This window comes from Leuresthes tenuis, unplaced genomic scaffold, assembly GCF_036924035.1.
Source record: "Leuresthes tenuis unplaced genomic scaffold, fLeuTen1.0.hap1 SCAF_20, whole genome shotgun sequence".
In the NCBI taxonomy this organism is placed as follows: Eukaryota; Metazoa; Chordata; class Actinopteri; order Atheriniformes; family Atherinopsidae; genus Leuresthes; species Leuresthes tenuis.
Genome location: NW_027325374.1, coordinates 952,769 through 968,673, shown reverse-complemented (window position 1 = coordinate 968,673; position 15,905 = coordinate 952,769). Strand labels below are relative to the sequence as shown.

General features: G+C 46.9%; 1 protein-coding gene across 3 annotated transcripts in view; it reads left to right on the top strand.

Annotated features, from left to right (window-relative positions):
* The window catches only part of ankfn1a (ankyrin repeat and fibronectin type III domain containing 1a), a 98,965-nt gene that overhangs the window by 38,382 nt on the left and 44,678 nt on the right, over window positions 1-15,905 (top strand). For all 3 annotated transcript variants that reach the window (XM_072374144.1, XM_072374145.1, XM_072374143.1), the window contains exons 7-8: window positions 3,657-3,782; window positions 10,235-10,430. In XM_072374144.1, the coding sequence (XP_072230245.1) occupies window positions 3,657-3,782; window positions 10,235-10,430 (322 nt within the window). The remainder of the gene's footprint in view (window positions 1-3,656; window positions 3,783-10,234; window positions 10,431-15,905) is intronic.

The window sequence follows — 15,905 nt, the reverse complement described above, 5'->3', positions numbered from 1 at the left end:
TGCTAACTGAGGCCTGTAGAGTCTGAGATGTAGCTCTGGGCTTTTTCACCTTGGGGTGACCTTTAACCTTTAACATGCTAACTGAGGCCTGTAGAGTCTGAGATGTAGCTCTGGGCTTCTTCACCTTGGGGTGACCTTTAACCTTTAACATGCTAACTGAGGCCTGTAGAGTCTGAGATGTAGCTCTGGGCTTCTTCACCTTGGGGTGAACTTGCTGGGACGTCCACTCCTGGGAAGATTGACAGCTGTCCTGAATGTTTTCCACTTGTGAATAATCTTTCTCTCTGTAGAATGATGGACTCCAGATAGTCTGGAAATGGCCTTATAACCCTTCCCAGACTGATGGGCAGCAGCAGCTGCTTCTCTGAGATCATTGCTGGTGTCTTTCCTCCTTGGCATCATGTTAAACTGACAGAACTCCTGCTTTTATAGAGCTGCTCACACTGACTGAGGATCAGTTAATCAGAGCATTGATCAGTTAATCAGAGCATTGATCAGTTAATCAGAGCATTGATCAGCAGCTCCTGGCTGCTACTCTTAGTTCCTGTGGAAGCAGTGAGGGTTCACTTAGTTTTCTCAGAAACACGACGCTCCGCAGCTCAACTGCCGGTGAACTGCAGAGCAACGCGTTCCCTCGACGCAGAACTTCGAATGCTCAATGAAGACCTCATTGAGGAGTAAAAACTAAGCGTGCAGGAAACACACCTTAAACACAGCTGCAGGTTGTCTGAGTTACAGAACGGAACCGTTCAGCTAGAAAGCTTCAGCTAACAAAGTAATGTGGGAACAATAATGTTCATCTTTCAGAAAGGAACAGCAGGAACTCCTTAGAAGTTGGTGTACGTCATCTTCATTAGCTAAGCTGTTAGCGTTAGCTTCAGCTAACACAGTAATGTGGGAACAATAATGTTCATCTTTCAGAAAGGAACAGCAATAACTCCTTAGAAGTTGGTGTATGTCATCTTCATTAGCTAAGCTGTTAGCGTTAGCTTCAGCTAACAAAGTAATGTGGGAACAATAATGTTCATCTTTCAGAAAGGAGCAGCAGTAACTCCTTAGAAGTTGGTGTACGTCATCTTCATTAGCTAAGCTGTTAGCGTTAGCTTCAGTTAACCAAGTAATGTGGGAACAATAATGTTCATCTTTCAGAAAGGAACAGCAGTAACTCCTTAGAAGTTGGCGTACGTCATCTTCATTAGCTAAGCTGTTAGCGTTAGCTTCAGTTAACCAAGTAATGTGGGAACAATAATGTTCATCTTTCAGAAAGGAACAGCAGTAACTCCTTAGAAGTTGGTGTACGTCATCTTCATTAGCTAAGCTGTTAGCGTTAGCTTCAGCTAACCAAGTAATGTGGGAACAATAATGTTCATCTTTCAGAAAGGAGCAGCAGTAACTCCTTAGAAGTTGCTGTACGTCATCTTCATTAGCTAAGCTGTTAGCATTAGCTTCAGCTAACAAAGTAATGTGGGAACAATAATGTTCATCTTTCAGGAAGGAACAGCAGTAACTCCTTAGAAGTTGCTGTACGTCATCTTCATTAGCTAAGCTGTTAGCATTAGCTTCAGCTAACAAAGTAATGTGGGAACAATAATGTTCATCTTTCAGAAAGGAACAGCAGTAACTCCTTAGAAGCTGGTGTACGTCATCTTCATTAGCTAAGCTGTTAGCGTTAGCTTCAGCTAACACAGTAATGTGGGAACAATGATGTTCATCTTTCAGAAAGGAGCAGCAGTAACTCCTTAGAAATTGGTGTACGTCATCTTCATTAGCTAAGCTGTTAGCGTTAGCTTCAGTTAACCAAGTAATGTGGGAACAATGATGTTCATCTTTCAGAAAGGAGCAGCAGTAACTCCTTAGAAGTTGGTGTACGTTCATTAGCTAAGCTGTTAGCGTTAGCTGCTGCTAAAGGAAGAAATAAATCAGTAAATAAACCATGAGGAGTTATTTCTGTAAAAAGGGATTTTTACAGAATATGTCCCTTTAAGTTAAGGCATGACCGTGTAACTCCATGTTTAATTCATGTTGTTCTCCAGCTCAGAACAACGTCTGAGGGCTTCGATAAGAGTGTAACGCCCTTCAGCCAGTTGCTGCTCCACCTACCTCTACCCTAACCCTGTTCTGGTGACGGGAGAATGAACTTTACAAGCTCTGGAACAAGAACTGTTCTGGTGAGATAATGACATTAGAAGTTTTCATCAGCCGAGCCTCCAGTCGACTGGAATTAGCTGTGAAGCAGCTTTTCTGTGTGTCTTTTATCTGTTTAAAACCGTTATTAAGCAATGATGGCATCAAGCATTCATCCTGTCAGAATTAATGGAAAATATAAATAGCTTCAATCTTTTTTAAATTAACCGTGTGGAACTAAATGAATAAAATCTTTGCAAATTACTTTTGGGAAAAGATGATTTCCTCTGGCAGAAAAACAAATGAAAAACCTTTTCTCTGACACTTCTTCTCCGTCGAGCCAAATCAGAGCTTAAAATGAGAAATTATCTTCAAATTATCTCCATTTTGTTGTTTCCTGTTGCTTCTGCCTCCTCCAAATGTGAGAGTAAGCTGATATTTTGGGTCATTTTAAAGAGTTTCAGACAGACTGTTAATGTTTTAATTAGGTTGTGGCAGCAGCCAGGTACAGATGCAGGTGTAAAACATGCATAAAACACGTGAGAATGAGTCGATCACATGTGATTCAGGCGCTGCTTTCTCAGTGTGGTGACTTAAAGGATCCATTTTCATCACTTTCTCTGCTTTTCTGACTGTGATTCATGTATTTTTGCTGCTCAAACCAAACTGAAGAGTCTTTTCCGTTCCGATCTGCACGACATTTCTCCGTCTCGGGTGATTTTTGCTGCAGCGACTCGGCTTCCTGCCGAGCTTCAGCCTCACCTCCTCACACCGGCGGCCCCTTTTGTTCGCTGCGCCCCTCCTCCATCACATTTACACACGAGCACACACTCATCTATTCACTCCCCTCAAACATCCCTGTGTCATCATGTCTCCTCCCCTTCCTCATTCCCACTTACTCGCTCCCAGTGTGTGTGTCGGTGTGTGTGTTTCCACTCGTGTGCGTGCCGATGCGCTGGCGGTGAACAGGTGTTCCCTGCGCTCAGCCGCAGCTCCGCGTCCGGCGGCAGACACACGGCTCTAAGCCCAGGACGGAGCCTCACAGCTGGGGGAGGCAGCAGTCCCCCTCCAGAGATGCTCCAGAGCTCCAGAGAAGCAGGCAGGAGGCATCGGAGACTGAAGCCAGCAGAGGAGGCTCGCAGGCTGGGACAGATCTGCTGCTGCTGCTGCTGAAGAAGAAGTTGTTGAACAGCTCTGATGGGACTTCGGCTCGGCTCTGACGGGTGTCTCCTGTGAGTCCTGCTTTCTGGGTTCTGCTCCAGGATCAGATCCAGGTGAGCTGGATCCAGCCTAATCTGAGCTGGACGTCTTCTCCTGGCTGCAGTCCTGCATCTGTGTGTGGAACGCAGTCAGGGACGGTGTCGTGTGTCTCTGGTGATCTGAGGAAATCTGAAGATTCCTCTCTGTTTCCAGGTGGTTTTTAGTGACTGTGTAGGTGGAGGGAAGCTGGCAGAACTCGGGGAACATCGTCTTCTTGTTCCTTCTGACAGCTTTCCTGTGGTTCACTGATGGTTTCTGTGTTTGTGCGTCAGGTCGGACAGTAAGATCTACCGCCTGGCCCAGAGGTGGAACCAGCGGGCAGCAGGAGATGCTCTGATCGGCGAGCTGAAGCCCCTGTGTCACACGGGAACCCCTCGATCCTCTCTCAGCCTGGACAGGTGACCACACACACACTTACAGCTGCTGTGCATGAGCACCTGGATGACTTGCTCTTAACAGTCACAGGGTTGAGGGGGAGGGACTGCTCACTGCTTTTCAGCCAATGGGACGCGGACATCTGGTCGTCTGGTGAAGCTCATTTTCTGCTGTTAGCGTTGAGTCTTCTGATGTTTTTATTCTCATTAAACCGTTAAAAATGTGGCGTCTGGTGAGACAACCGCGGCTAAATGTTCTGGTTGTTGTTATCAGTTCAGTTTAAGACGAAACATCCTGGTAAAACTCCAGATTCAGCCCTGGTTTCTTTCTGTTCTGTCCAACGAATGGAAACGTGACCAGCGTCTGACCGACTGAATTCTGTTGCTTCAGCAGATTCAGAAAGACATTCAAATTGCTTACAAATACACATATTAGCCACGGTGTCACAACATAAGAGCCAAAATCCAACTTTTCCTGAGCTCTAACCAGCTGCTTTGAGCTTGGAGCTAACCGTGAGCTTGGAGCTAACCGTGAGCTTGGAGCTAACCGTGAGCTTGGAGCTAACCCTGAGCTTGGAGCTAACCCTGAGCTCGGAGCTAACCCTGAGCTTCGAGCTAACCGTGAGCTTGGAGCTAACCCTGAGCTTCGAGCTAACCGTGAGCTTCGAGCTAACCCTGAGCTTCGAGCTAACCGTGAGCTTCGAGCTAACCCTGAGCTCCTCTAACCTGCTGCGGTTACTCTGAGCTCCTCTAACCTGCTGCGGTTACTCTGAGCTCCTCTAACCTGCTGCGGTTACTCTGAGCTCCTCTAACCTGCTGCGGTTACTCTGAGCTCCTCTAACCTGCTGCGGTTACTCTGAGCTCCTCTAACCTGCTGCGGTTACTCTGAGCTCCTCTAACCTGCTGCGGTTACTCTGAACGTTACATTAGCTGATCGCCAAAAACAGGCAGAAGACCAAAACCTTTACAGACAGGTGATGGTATCTGCCCCGGGGGCTCCAGTTGTCCGGCATGGGGGCGGCTGCAGCACAGTTTGGGCCTGAGAGAAGAGCTGATTTAATGAAAAACTGCCTGCAAAGGTTCTGCAGCACGATGATGGTCCTGAACTCACGGTGACCTTCTGAGGCGAAGCTGTTTCCTGTCTCTGCCTGTCGACACAAACATGGACAGATGTCACATAAAGCAGCTGAGAAACCACGCAGGAACAGACTGTTCGCTGCTGCTCAAAGTGTTTACAAGCTGCTGATGGCTGCTGATACCTGCGTAACTAAGGGTAACGGTAAGCTCAACTCCTGTGTAAGTTCAATCAATAATTAATTACCTCTGAGCCTTTTGGGAATCGGGTCAACTTTCCCTCGCTGAGCTTCCACAGAAACAGAGAAGCTTGGGGTGCCTAAACTTTTGCATATCATAGGTGTGACGAACAGATGTGGAACTGAAGCTGAGGGGTTAACTACGATTCCCAAGATGCATCAGGCTCCAGTGTCCAATCAGAACCTATTGAAACAGATTTTTCTGCTGTGTCTAAATCCTCGATGTGAAGAAAAGCCTGAACCACGTTCCAGGTGAACGCCAATAATATCGTGTAATTCAGCTGATAAGCTGTGTTAGCCGGTACCAGACCGGTACCAGACCGGTACCAGCCCGGTGCCGAAGGTCCTGAAAGAACCAGCAGGCTGTCTGTCAGCATGTCGACAGCAAACACTGGACCTCCCACAGGAGGAAGCTGGAGGCACAGAAGAACAATGTGAGGGATGTGTGGACCGGACTGAAGGAGATCACAGGGTGTGGCCTGGACAGAACCAGTGGACAGAACCAGTGGACAGAACCAGTGGACAGAACCAGTGGACAGAACCAGTGGACAGAACCAGTGGACAGAACCTGGACAGAACCAGTGGACAGAACCTGGACAGAACCAGTGGATAGAACCAGTGGACAGAACCAGTGGACAGAACCTGGACAGAACCAGTGGATAGAACCAGTGGACAGAACCTGGACAGAACCAGTGGATAGAACCAGTGGACAGAACCAGTGGACAGAACCTGGACAGAACTCGACTGCTCCTTCACCAGGTGTAGCTCACAGCTCTGCCTCTCTAACCTGACCCCACCTCTGGGCTCTGTTCTGTCTGGGTTCTGTTCTGTCTGGGTTCTGTTCTGTCCGGGTTCTGTTCTGTCCGGGTTCTGTTCTTCCTGGGTTCTGTTCTGTCCGGGTTCTGTTCTGTCGACGCAGTGGAGGACAGCACATACCTGAGGGTTTTTTTTTTTCTCATCTTTTTATTCTTTGTAACGTTACAAAGTGGTGAAAGATTTTCAGATCAGAAAAAGCTTCCTTTTTTCACCGAGCCGCATGTTGACCTCCGGTTGACCTCCGGTTGACCTCAGGTTGACCTCAGGTTGACCTCCGGTTGACCTCAGGTTGACCTCAGGTTGACCTCAGCTTGGCACGTTTGAGTTAATTCTGCTCATTTTTCACAGCACATCAGTGCGACACCCGGCTCACAGGGACCTGATGCATGTGTCCTTCACCGAAGAAAGTAACACAATAAAATCTATTTATACAGAACCGTTCTGGAATAAAAAGCTCTCTGGACTGTGAGAACAGAAAAGTCTTAAAATCTGTGTTCAACCGGAAGCAGACTCCCAGGGTTTCAGGGCTGTAATCAGGGCCGTTTGGGGTGCAGACTCTCAGGGTTTCAGGGCTGTAATCAGGGCTGTTTGGGGTGCAGACTCCCAGGGTTTCAGGGCTGTAATCGGGGCTGTTTGGGGTGCAGACTCCCAGGGTTTCAGGGCTGTAATCAGGGCTGTTTGGGGTGCAGACTCCCAGGGTTTCAGGGCTGTAATCAGGGCCGTTTGGGGTGCAGACTCTCAGGGTTTCAGGGCTGTAATCAGGGCCGTTTGGGGTGCAGACTCCCAGGGTTTCAGGGCTGTAATCGGGGCTGTTTGGGGTGCAGACTCCCAGGGTTTCAGGGCTGTAATCAGGGCTGTTTGGGGTGCAGACTCCCAGGGTTTCAGGGCTGTAATCAGGGCTGTTTGGGGTGCAGACTCTCAGGGTTTCAGGGCTGTAATCAGGGCCGTTTGGGGTGCAGACTCTCAGGGTTTCAGGGCTGTAATCAGGGCTGTTTGGGGTGCAGACTCTCAGGGTTTCAGGGCTGTAATCAGGGCTGTTTGGGGTGCATACTCCCAGGGTTTCAGGGCTGTAATCAGGGCCGTTTGGGGTGCAGACTCTCAGGGTTTCAGGGCTGTAATCGGGGCTGTTTGGGGTGCAGACTCCCAGGGTTTCAGGGCTGTAATCAGGGCTGTTTGGGGTGCAGACTCCCAAGGTTTCAGGGCTGTAATGGGGGCTGTTTGGGGTGCAGACTCCCAGGGTTTCAGGGCTGTAATCAGGGCTGTTTGGGGTGCAGACTCCCAGGGTTTCAGGGCTGTAATCAGGGCTGTTTGGGGTGCAGACTCCCAGGGTTTCAGGGCCGTTTGGGGTGCAGACTCCCAGGGTTTCAGGGCTGTAATCAGGGCTGTTTGGGGTGCAGATAAACTGCTGTTATCTGAGCTGCTGCAGGCGGATTCATGTCTGACCTGCAGAGGATTTATTCAGGGCTCAGTTCTTTTTTAGTTAAAAAAGTCTAAATCACTCTGAATTCTGCCTCTGAAACATGAGGGAAGAGTCTTTTATGTCTAAAAGAAACTCAACCAAAGAGTCTTTTTCTTCTTTGTGTTGCTGATATCAGAAAACTACAAACTATCTTTAATTATTACCAGTAATGCAGCTACTGTGGCAGAGAAGGAAATAAAGTTATTTCTATTCTGAGCTCAGTAAAGCTTGTTCGAACAAGATGGCCGTTCTGCTCAAACAGTTTTTAACACTTTGTTAAAGCTGTAAATATGTTTTAATGAACCGTTTTAATTTAGATGAGCAGCTGTTCACATTCACAGTCAGTAAATAATCTCATTTTCCTCTTTAAATGCATGAAAACAGGAGCTGCACAGGTCCAAATATGCAAATGAGTCTCCGTTTAAAGAGTTCTTACAGCTGCTGGTGGACAGGAACCAAGGATCATAAAAGTCTGAGATGGTGCATCTTCTCAGTCAGCTGAGCCAAAGGGAAACATTCAGGTCAAAGAGTCAGAAACAGAGGACAGAAAAGCCAAAGAAACCAAAGAAACAGAGAGCTAAGAAACCAGCTGAAGGAGCAACACGAACCAGTAACATCTAAAGAGATAAAAGCGGCTGAAGAGCAGCAGCCATGAACTGTGGATGGAACTGAGACTCAGAGAAGAATCTCCAAGGAAACGATGCTGGAACTTTGGTTTGGTCCAAGGAAAAGCGTCAAAATGAGCGGAGAAGCAGTTCCTGTCAGTCAGTCCTGGTGCACGCCCTGCAGTTGGCCTGCTGGAGCCCCCCCACACCTGCTGGACCCCCCCCACGCCTGCTGGAGCCCCCCCCACGCCTGCTGGACCCCCCCCCACACCTGCTGGACCCCCCCCACGCCTGCTGGAGCCCCCCCACACCTGCTGGAGCCCCCCCACACCTGCTGGAGCCCCCCTACGCCTGCTGGACCCCCCCCTACACCTGCTGGAGCCCCCCCACGCCTGCCTGGGATTGTTAGCCATCCAGAAGCCCGTTTAGCCTTTGGATGCCTAGTTTCAGCCCTGTGGCCTGATTTAAAAGCCTCATGGTGAGCTTCTGATCCAGTTCCAGGACAGCTGCTGGTGTAAGACAGGGCAGGTCCTGGGTTTTCCTGTAAGTCATCTCAGTAGAGATCAAAATAATCTCTTTGGCCATGATTGTGAAAGCCTGACTGCAGCCAGCGTTAGGAAGTGAAACGCTGACAGGATGTCTCAGAAAGTCGATGGATGCGCTGCTGCAGAGTCTGTGGACCTCTGCTTTGTTTCAGGTTTACAGGGTTGTAGCATTGATGTTTGGATCAATGCGTACACCGAAACCAATTATGTTAAAAACCAGTTAAACACACACACAGCTGCTCATGTTGAGCTTCAGGCTCACTGCGCTCTTTACATTCTGACAGCCAAAGAGTTTCAGTGTTACTGTGGCATTAAAGATGAGCTGCAGACCTGCGATCTGTAACTCACAAAAACACTTTGAGGCACCGTTTACTGTCCAGGAAACCAACAATACAGTCAGTGCTCCTGCTGCAAAACTGTGCTCCCAAATGACAGAGTCAAAGCTCAGAGAATGGGACTCAGTGTCCTTCATCATATCTGAAGCAGAGCAAACTGTTTGATGCAGCCCACACCGTCTCGCTGCTCTGCGTTCTCTGACGGAGAAAAGAAACTCTGGTTTAAAACCTGAGTGAAGTAAAGTCTGACAGAACTTTCTGAAGCAGCGGCACAGAGTGAGACAGCATCAGATCGCTGTAACGTTAATGTTCCTCCACTCAGACGTGGCTGGCAGCGTGATGGATGGAGTCAGCGATCTTCTTAGCCTCAGTGTTCTGACGACAGAAAAACATCATTTTACTGTGTGAAACATTGTTGGCTGGAAGCTGCTGAGAATGTCACTTTTCTCCATGTTAAAGCCTATCGATCCGCCAGCATCTCTGTTACATAACAGCCACAGAGAGACTGAGTTTTCTTTATCTTTTGAATTTCCCTGAACACTGAAAAAAAGCAGTTTCCAGCAGAGCATCTCGCTGAAGGAACTCGTCCTCCTGAGGAAATACTCTCTGCTTCTACAGAGCCTCGGTATTCCAGGACCGGCCCAGCTGGTGGTCTCAGTGGACATTTAGATATTTGTAGGTCTCCACCACCTCGGTGTCCACAATCTGGATCCCAGACTGAAGAGGGTCCAGTCCTGTGAACACCATCTGTTGGCAGTGTTCAGGAGCAGATAGTTCTGCAGCTGACCCACATCGTCCGAACCCCCCAGAACGGAGCCAGACTTGGAGTTGAACAGTCTGCTGTGTACATTTGTGCATATTGATAAATGAACATTTATTCTATGAAGTAACAGCTGCTGGCGTCAAAGCAGGAAGGAAAGATGACATTAATAAGCTGATCAGTGTCACTTTGTGTGTTTCATCAGCTGTGTTGCAGCTTTAATATTCAGATATGTGAGAAAAACAGTCGGCTTTAATTAATTTATCTCTTCTGGGCTCGAGAAAGTAAAAAAGCTGGTTTTAGTTGTCCTGTGATTTCAGTAAAATATAAAAACAAGCTTTAATCAGTCAGCATGAGCGTTCCCTGCTAAAAAGATGCTTCTGAGTGGAAGTTAAACACTTTAATTGCTCTTTGACTCGCAGTCGCAAAGCGACTCCTTTGGTTTTATTTCTAAGTGAAATGATTGGTCAGGAGGCGGAGCTTATACAGGTTCGCCTCTTACCTGAGAGCCGAACCTGCTCTGGAACGAGTTAAAGCTGCTGTCCGACATTCTGAGGTGAAACTAAATCAAAAGCTGTTATTATGACTCTGTTTACATGAAGGATTTATCCTCCTTCCTCTCTTTTCCCCGCTGGACCTCCAGACGTCTCCCAGGTGTTATGACCCAGCAGATGCAGAACCTGCAGTTGGCCCAGACCAGGAAGTGCCCCGGTGGGCCGGCCTCCCCCAGCGCCGCCAAGCGCCTCTACCGCAACCTGTCGGAGAAGCTGCGAGGAAGCACCTCCTCCTTCGAAGATGCCTACTTCTTCGGAAAGACGGACCGCCTCCGCAAAACCTCGGTGAGTTCACTCGGGTGGAGTTGTTGATTCCATCTGATGGAGCCCAAATATTCACAATAACAAGAGCACCACAGCTGCTGAGTGACATGCAAATGTGACGGAGAGAGTATGGTATTAAGGGGACAGCACACTCCTGGGTGAACACTGATCTTGGTCATAGATTTAAATATATATGGTTGGTTCTGATTTCCTGGAGGCTACCTGTGAGGTACCACAGGGCTCCAGGCTGGGCCCTAAACTGTTTGTACTGAACATAAAGGAGTCTTAAGATGTCATAGATTTAAATATATATGGTTGGTTCTGATTTCCTGGAGGTTACCTGTGAGGTACCACAGGGCTCCAGGCTGGGCCCTAAACTGTTTGTACTGAACATAAAGGAGTCTTAAGATGTCATAGATTTAAATATATATGGTTGGTTCTGATTTCCTGGAGGTTACCTGTGAGGTACCACAGGGCTCCAGGCTGGGCCCTAAAGTGTTTGTACTGAACATAAAGGAGTCTTAAGATGTCATAGATTTAAATATATATGGTTGGTTCTGATTTCCTGGAGGTTACCTGTGAGGTACCACAGGGCTCCAGGCTGGGCCCTAAACTGTTTGTACTGAACATAAAGGAGTCTTAAGATGTCATAGATTTAAATATATATGGTTGGTTCTGATTTCCTGGAGGTTACCTGTGAGGTACCACAGGGCTCCAGGCTGGGCCCTAAACTGTTTGTACTGAACATAAAGGAGTCTTAAGATGTCATAGATTTAAATATATATGGTTGGTTCTGATTTCCTGGAGGTTACCTGTGAGGTACCACAGGGCTCCGTGCTGGGCCCTAAACTGTTTGTACTGAACATAAAGGAGTCTTAAGATGTCATAGATTTAAATATATATGGTTGGTTCTGATTTCCTGAAGGCTACCTGTGAGGTACCACAGGGCTCCGTGCTGGGCCCTAAACTGTTTGTACTGAACATAAAGGAGTCTTAAGATGTCATAGATTTAAATATATATGGTTGGTTCTGATTTCCTGGAGGTTACCTGTGAGGTACCACAGGGCTCCGTGCTGGGCCCTAAACTGTTTGTACTGAACATAAAGGAGTCTTAAGATGTCATAGATTTAAATATATATGGTTGGTTCTGATTTCCTGGAGGTTACCTGTGAGGTACCACAGGGCTCCGTGCTGGGCCCTAAACTGTTTGTACTGAACATAAAGGAGTCTTAAGATGTCATAGATTTAAATATATATGGTTGGTTCTGATTTCCTGGAGGTTACCTGTGAGGTACCACAGGGCTCCGTGCTGGGCCCTAAACTGTTTGTACTGAACATAAAGGAGTCTAAGGTGTTAAAGTTATCTTTATTTGCTGATGACACTCACTTATATTGCTCTAATAAAAGTTTGGGACATCTTCTGAGTACAGTGTACAATTCATAATATTTAGTAAAAAAATAAGGTCAAAATGATGATGAATGAGGCTGATATAGAAAGAATGCATGAAACCTGATGTTTGGGCGACACTCGATGTCACGACTGTCATCGGCAGGTTCCAGCTGATCGCCAAACAGACTTTAAAAAGAACTAAGGTGTCTTTGTCTTCTGTGGATCAGTTGAATAAATGTCCAATATTAAAGCCACAGAAAAACAAAGACGGAAGGATTTACTTTCAATTTTCAACAATAGTTTCTAAGCTAATGTTTGTCCACCCTGCAAAGTCATTCTCTGAGTTCTTGGCTGTGTTTTTCCTCATTCGTCCTTTAAAGGCTTTTAGATTCACATCATTTTGAAGATGTTCAGGTCAGTGACTGAGGACCAAAAACAGGAACCTCATCAGGTGGGGTAGCGCTGGCCTTGAGGCTCGCTCAGGATCATTATCCCTGAGCTGCGGCTCAGGTCCAAACTATCATCTCTGTAAATACACATTTCAGCCAGTTCTGCTCCACACGGTTCTGTAAAATCATCAGTCCTCAGGACATGTTTCAGCGCTCATTTACAAACTAATGAGGCACAACTTGTTCTGAGGAGCAGGAGATGTTTGCTCTTATTGATGCAGGCGAGTCTGCTCAGCTGAACAGAACCAACAGTCTGATGAGTCAGCCTCAGGGCTTTTATTTGCTCTCTTTTCTTGGTGTTTCATAACACAACTTCCCGATAGCGACCCTTCTTCTTCTCAGAGCCCTCTCATCCTTTGTGAGCCGGGAAAGGCTTCTTTAACGTCCTTACATTGTACAGATCGTGTCGGTACAATCACATCTGAACAATACTCTGTGTCCCGATCTGATTTTTGGGTTAACTGTAGCAGCAGAATGAACCCAGTGATGAGCTTCACTGCGTCCAGGTGAGGCTAAGAATCCCATCATTATTCCTTCATCACATCTCGGCTCCAGAGACCTGGACTTCTGGGTTTAAGCCTTCAGGCTTTAAGCCTTCAGGCTAATATTCAGAACTGTGTTTAGGTCAGTTTTCACTGATTGTTCTGATGTTCTGTTTGAGTTTATCAGGCAGGTTTGTCACTCCCAACTGACACATTTTAACTTACTCCCCAGAAAGTTTGCTTAACGAATAAATATAAAATTATTTTTTGTTATTCTTAATCTAATATTAAATACATTAATAATCTAATACATTAAACAAAGTTTCTTTTTCCCTGTTTTTTGTCCCCTTTAATGTCAGAGAGCCGTTAACTCCAGAGCGGCTTAACTTCTGCATCTGCTGCTAGCTTACAGCTAACTTACAGCTAACTGCCAATTTACAGCTAACTGTCAATTTACAGCTAACTGCCAACTTACAGCTAACTGCTAACTTACAGCTAACTGCTAATTTACAGCTAACTGCTAACACAGCAAACTGCTAACTTACAGCTAACTGCTAATTTACAGCTAACTGCTAACACAGCAAACTGCTAACTTACAGCTAACTGTCAATTTACAGCTAACTGCCAACTGCTAACTTACTGCAAACTGCTAACTTCCAGCTAACTGCTAACTTACAGGTAGCTGCTAACTTACTGCTAGCTGCTAACTTACTGCTAGCTGCTAACTTATAGCTAACTGCTAACTTATAGCTAACTGCTAACTTACAGCTAACTGCTAACTTACTGCTAACTCACAGCTAACTGCTAACTTACAGCTAACTGCTAACTTACAGCTAACTGCGAATTTACAGCGAACTGCTAACTTACAGCTAACTGCTAATTTACAGCTAACTGCCAACTTACAGCTAACTTACAACTAACTGCTAACTTACAGCTAACTGCTAACTTACAGCTAACTGCTAACTCACAGCTAACTTACAGCTAACTGCTACCTCACAGCTAACTGCTAACTTACAGCTGACTGCTAACCTGTTTCCCTCTGGGATCAGTAACTATCTGTATCTATAGAGCTGGAGTGTTTCTGACTGCAGGAACAGCTTCATTCTGTCTGTGTTTCTGCATTAAATCACAGCAGCTGGCCAGCTGTTGATGAGGTAACGCAGGTAAACACACCTGAACCCTCCTCAGCAGCATGGCAGCGTGTCCTCAGCCAGTGCTCAGAAACTAACCCTCCAGCAGCGTCCTGTTGAAGCCTCGATGCTCGAACCTCTCTGGGAGCTCTTTGGCTCCAGTTCAGACTGATGTAGAGAACCAGAGGAAGTGACTCTCTGGCTGAACCAAACGCAGTGACTGATGTTAAGTATGTCAGGAAAACTTAATGTTTTGTCTGTGGAGGAGACGCTTGGTTGGACGTCGCTGGGAATCCTGTGAGCCGTCTGAGACGGAGGGATCGATAAAGATCTGGTTTGCTGCTTCGCTGATTGAATTAAAAGTGATTTCTCCAGATCCTGAACTCTCATTTGTCACATCTCTTATTGGATCTGAGCTGCCGCCGCAGGCTGTTTGCCTTGTTCACGGATTGTTGGAAGGCTTTCTCTGTGAGGCAGCTCATCACGTCCTTCCTGCTGCTCTGTGGAACATTTGGTCGCTGAGACGGATGACGGGTCAAACTGTGGGCGTCAGAAGCCTTCCAGAGCGCTCTGTCCGGCCCGCTGACATTTACAGAGCAGAGATGCAGGCGGGAGGAGGAGACCGACAGCAGGTCGATAGGCAGCACTTCATATTCAGTTCTGACATTTTACTCCGACAGTGTTCAGACTCTTAGATTCCAACACCATCGACTGAACTCCTCCTGCAGCAGAACTATGAGCCCAGAGTCCAGAGTCAGAACCTGCTGCTGCAGCAGAACTATGAGCCCAGAGTCCAGAGTCAGAACCTGCTGCAGCAGGAGGATGAGCCCAGAGTCCAGAGTCAGAACCCGCTGCTGCAGCAGGACCATGAGCCCAGAGTCCAGAGTCAGAACCCGCTGCTGCAGCAGGACCATGAGCCCAGAGCCCAGAGTCAGAACCCGCTGCTGCAGCAGGACCATGAGCCCAGAGTCCAGAGTCAGAACCTGCTGCTGCAGCAGAACTATGAGCCCAGAGTCCAGAGTCAGAACCCTGAAGGTTTTCCTTAAAATCTGCTGAACAAACAGGTCTTCAACCCTTAAAATGTTCCCTTTAAAGTTTCCTTACCTCTGTCCGATGATGATGGACCCAAACAACCAACACTCAGAAACTCATCAGATTCTGCCAAATGAATCTTAATTTGGTGGATTAATGAATGATGAGGGAATTATTTCATATAGATTTATTGTCTATAGTCTTTCCAGATCCAGTCGAGACAAACAATCAATGAATATCTGATGTTTCTGAGTGAACTCTTTGGGCTCAAAGACTGGATGGATGGATGGATGTTAGGGTGGATGGATGATGGATGTTAGGGTGGATGTTAGGGTGGATGGATGGATATTAGGGTGGATGTTTGGATGGATGGATGATGGATGTTAGGGTGGATGTTAGGGTGGATGGATGATGGATGTTAGGGTGGATATTAGGGTGGATGGATGGATATTAGGGTGGATGTTTGGATGGATGGATGATGGATGTTAGGGTGGATGGATGGATGGATGTTAGGGTGGATGTTAGGGTGGATGGATGGATATTAGGGTGGATGTTTGGATGGATGGATGATGGATGTTAGGGTGGATGTTAGGGTGGATGGATGATGGATGTTAGGGTGGATGTTAGGGTGGATGGATGGATATTAGGGTGGATGTTTGGATGGATGGATGATGGATGTTAGGGTGGATGGATGGATGTTAGGATGGATGTTAGGGTGGATGTTAGGGTGGATGTTAGGGTGGATGGATGTTAGGGTGGATGTTAGGGTGGATGGATGGATATTAGGGTGGATGTTTGGATGGATGGATGATGGATGTTAGGGTGGATGGATGGATGTTAGGATGGATGTTAGGGTGGATGTTAGGGTGGATGTTAGGGTGGATGGATGTTAGGGTGGATGTTAGGGTGGATGTTAGGGTGGATGTGTCCAGGAGCTGAACACTGAACAGAACCAGTTCTGTGCTGGAACATAAAGAAATAAACTTTTTTCATTTCTATCTGAAACGTGGAAA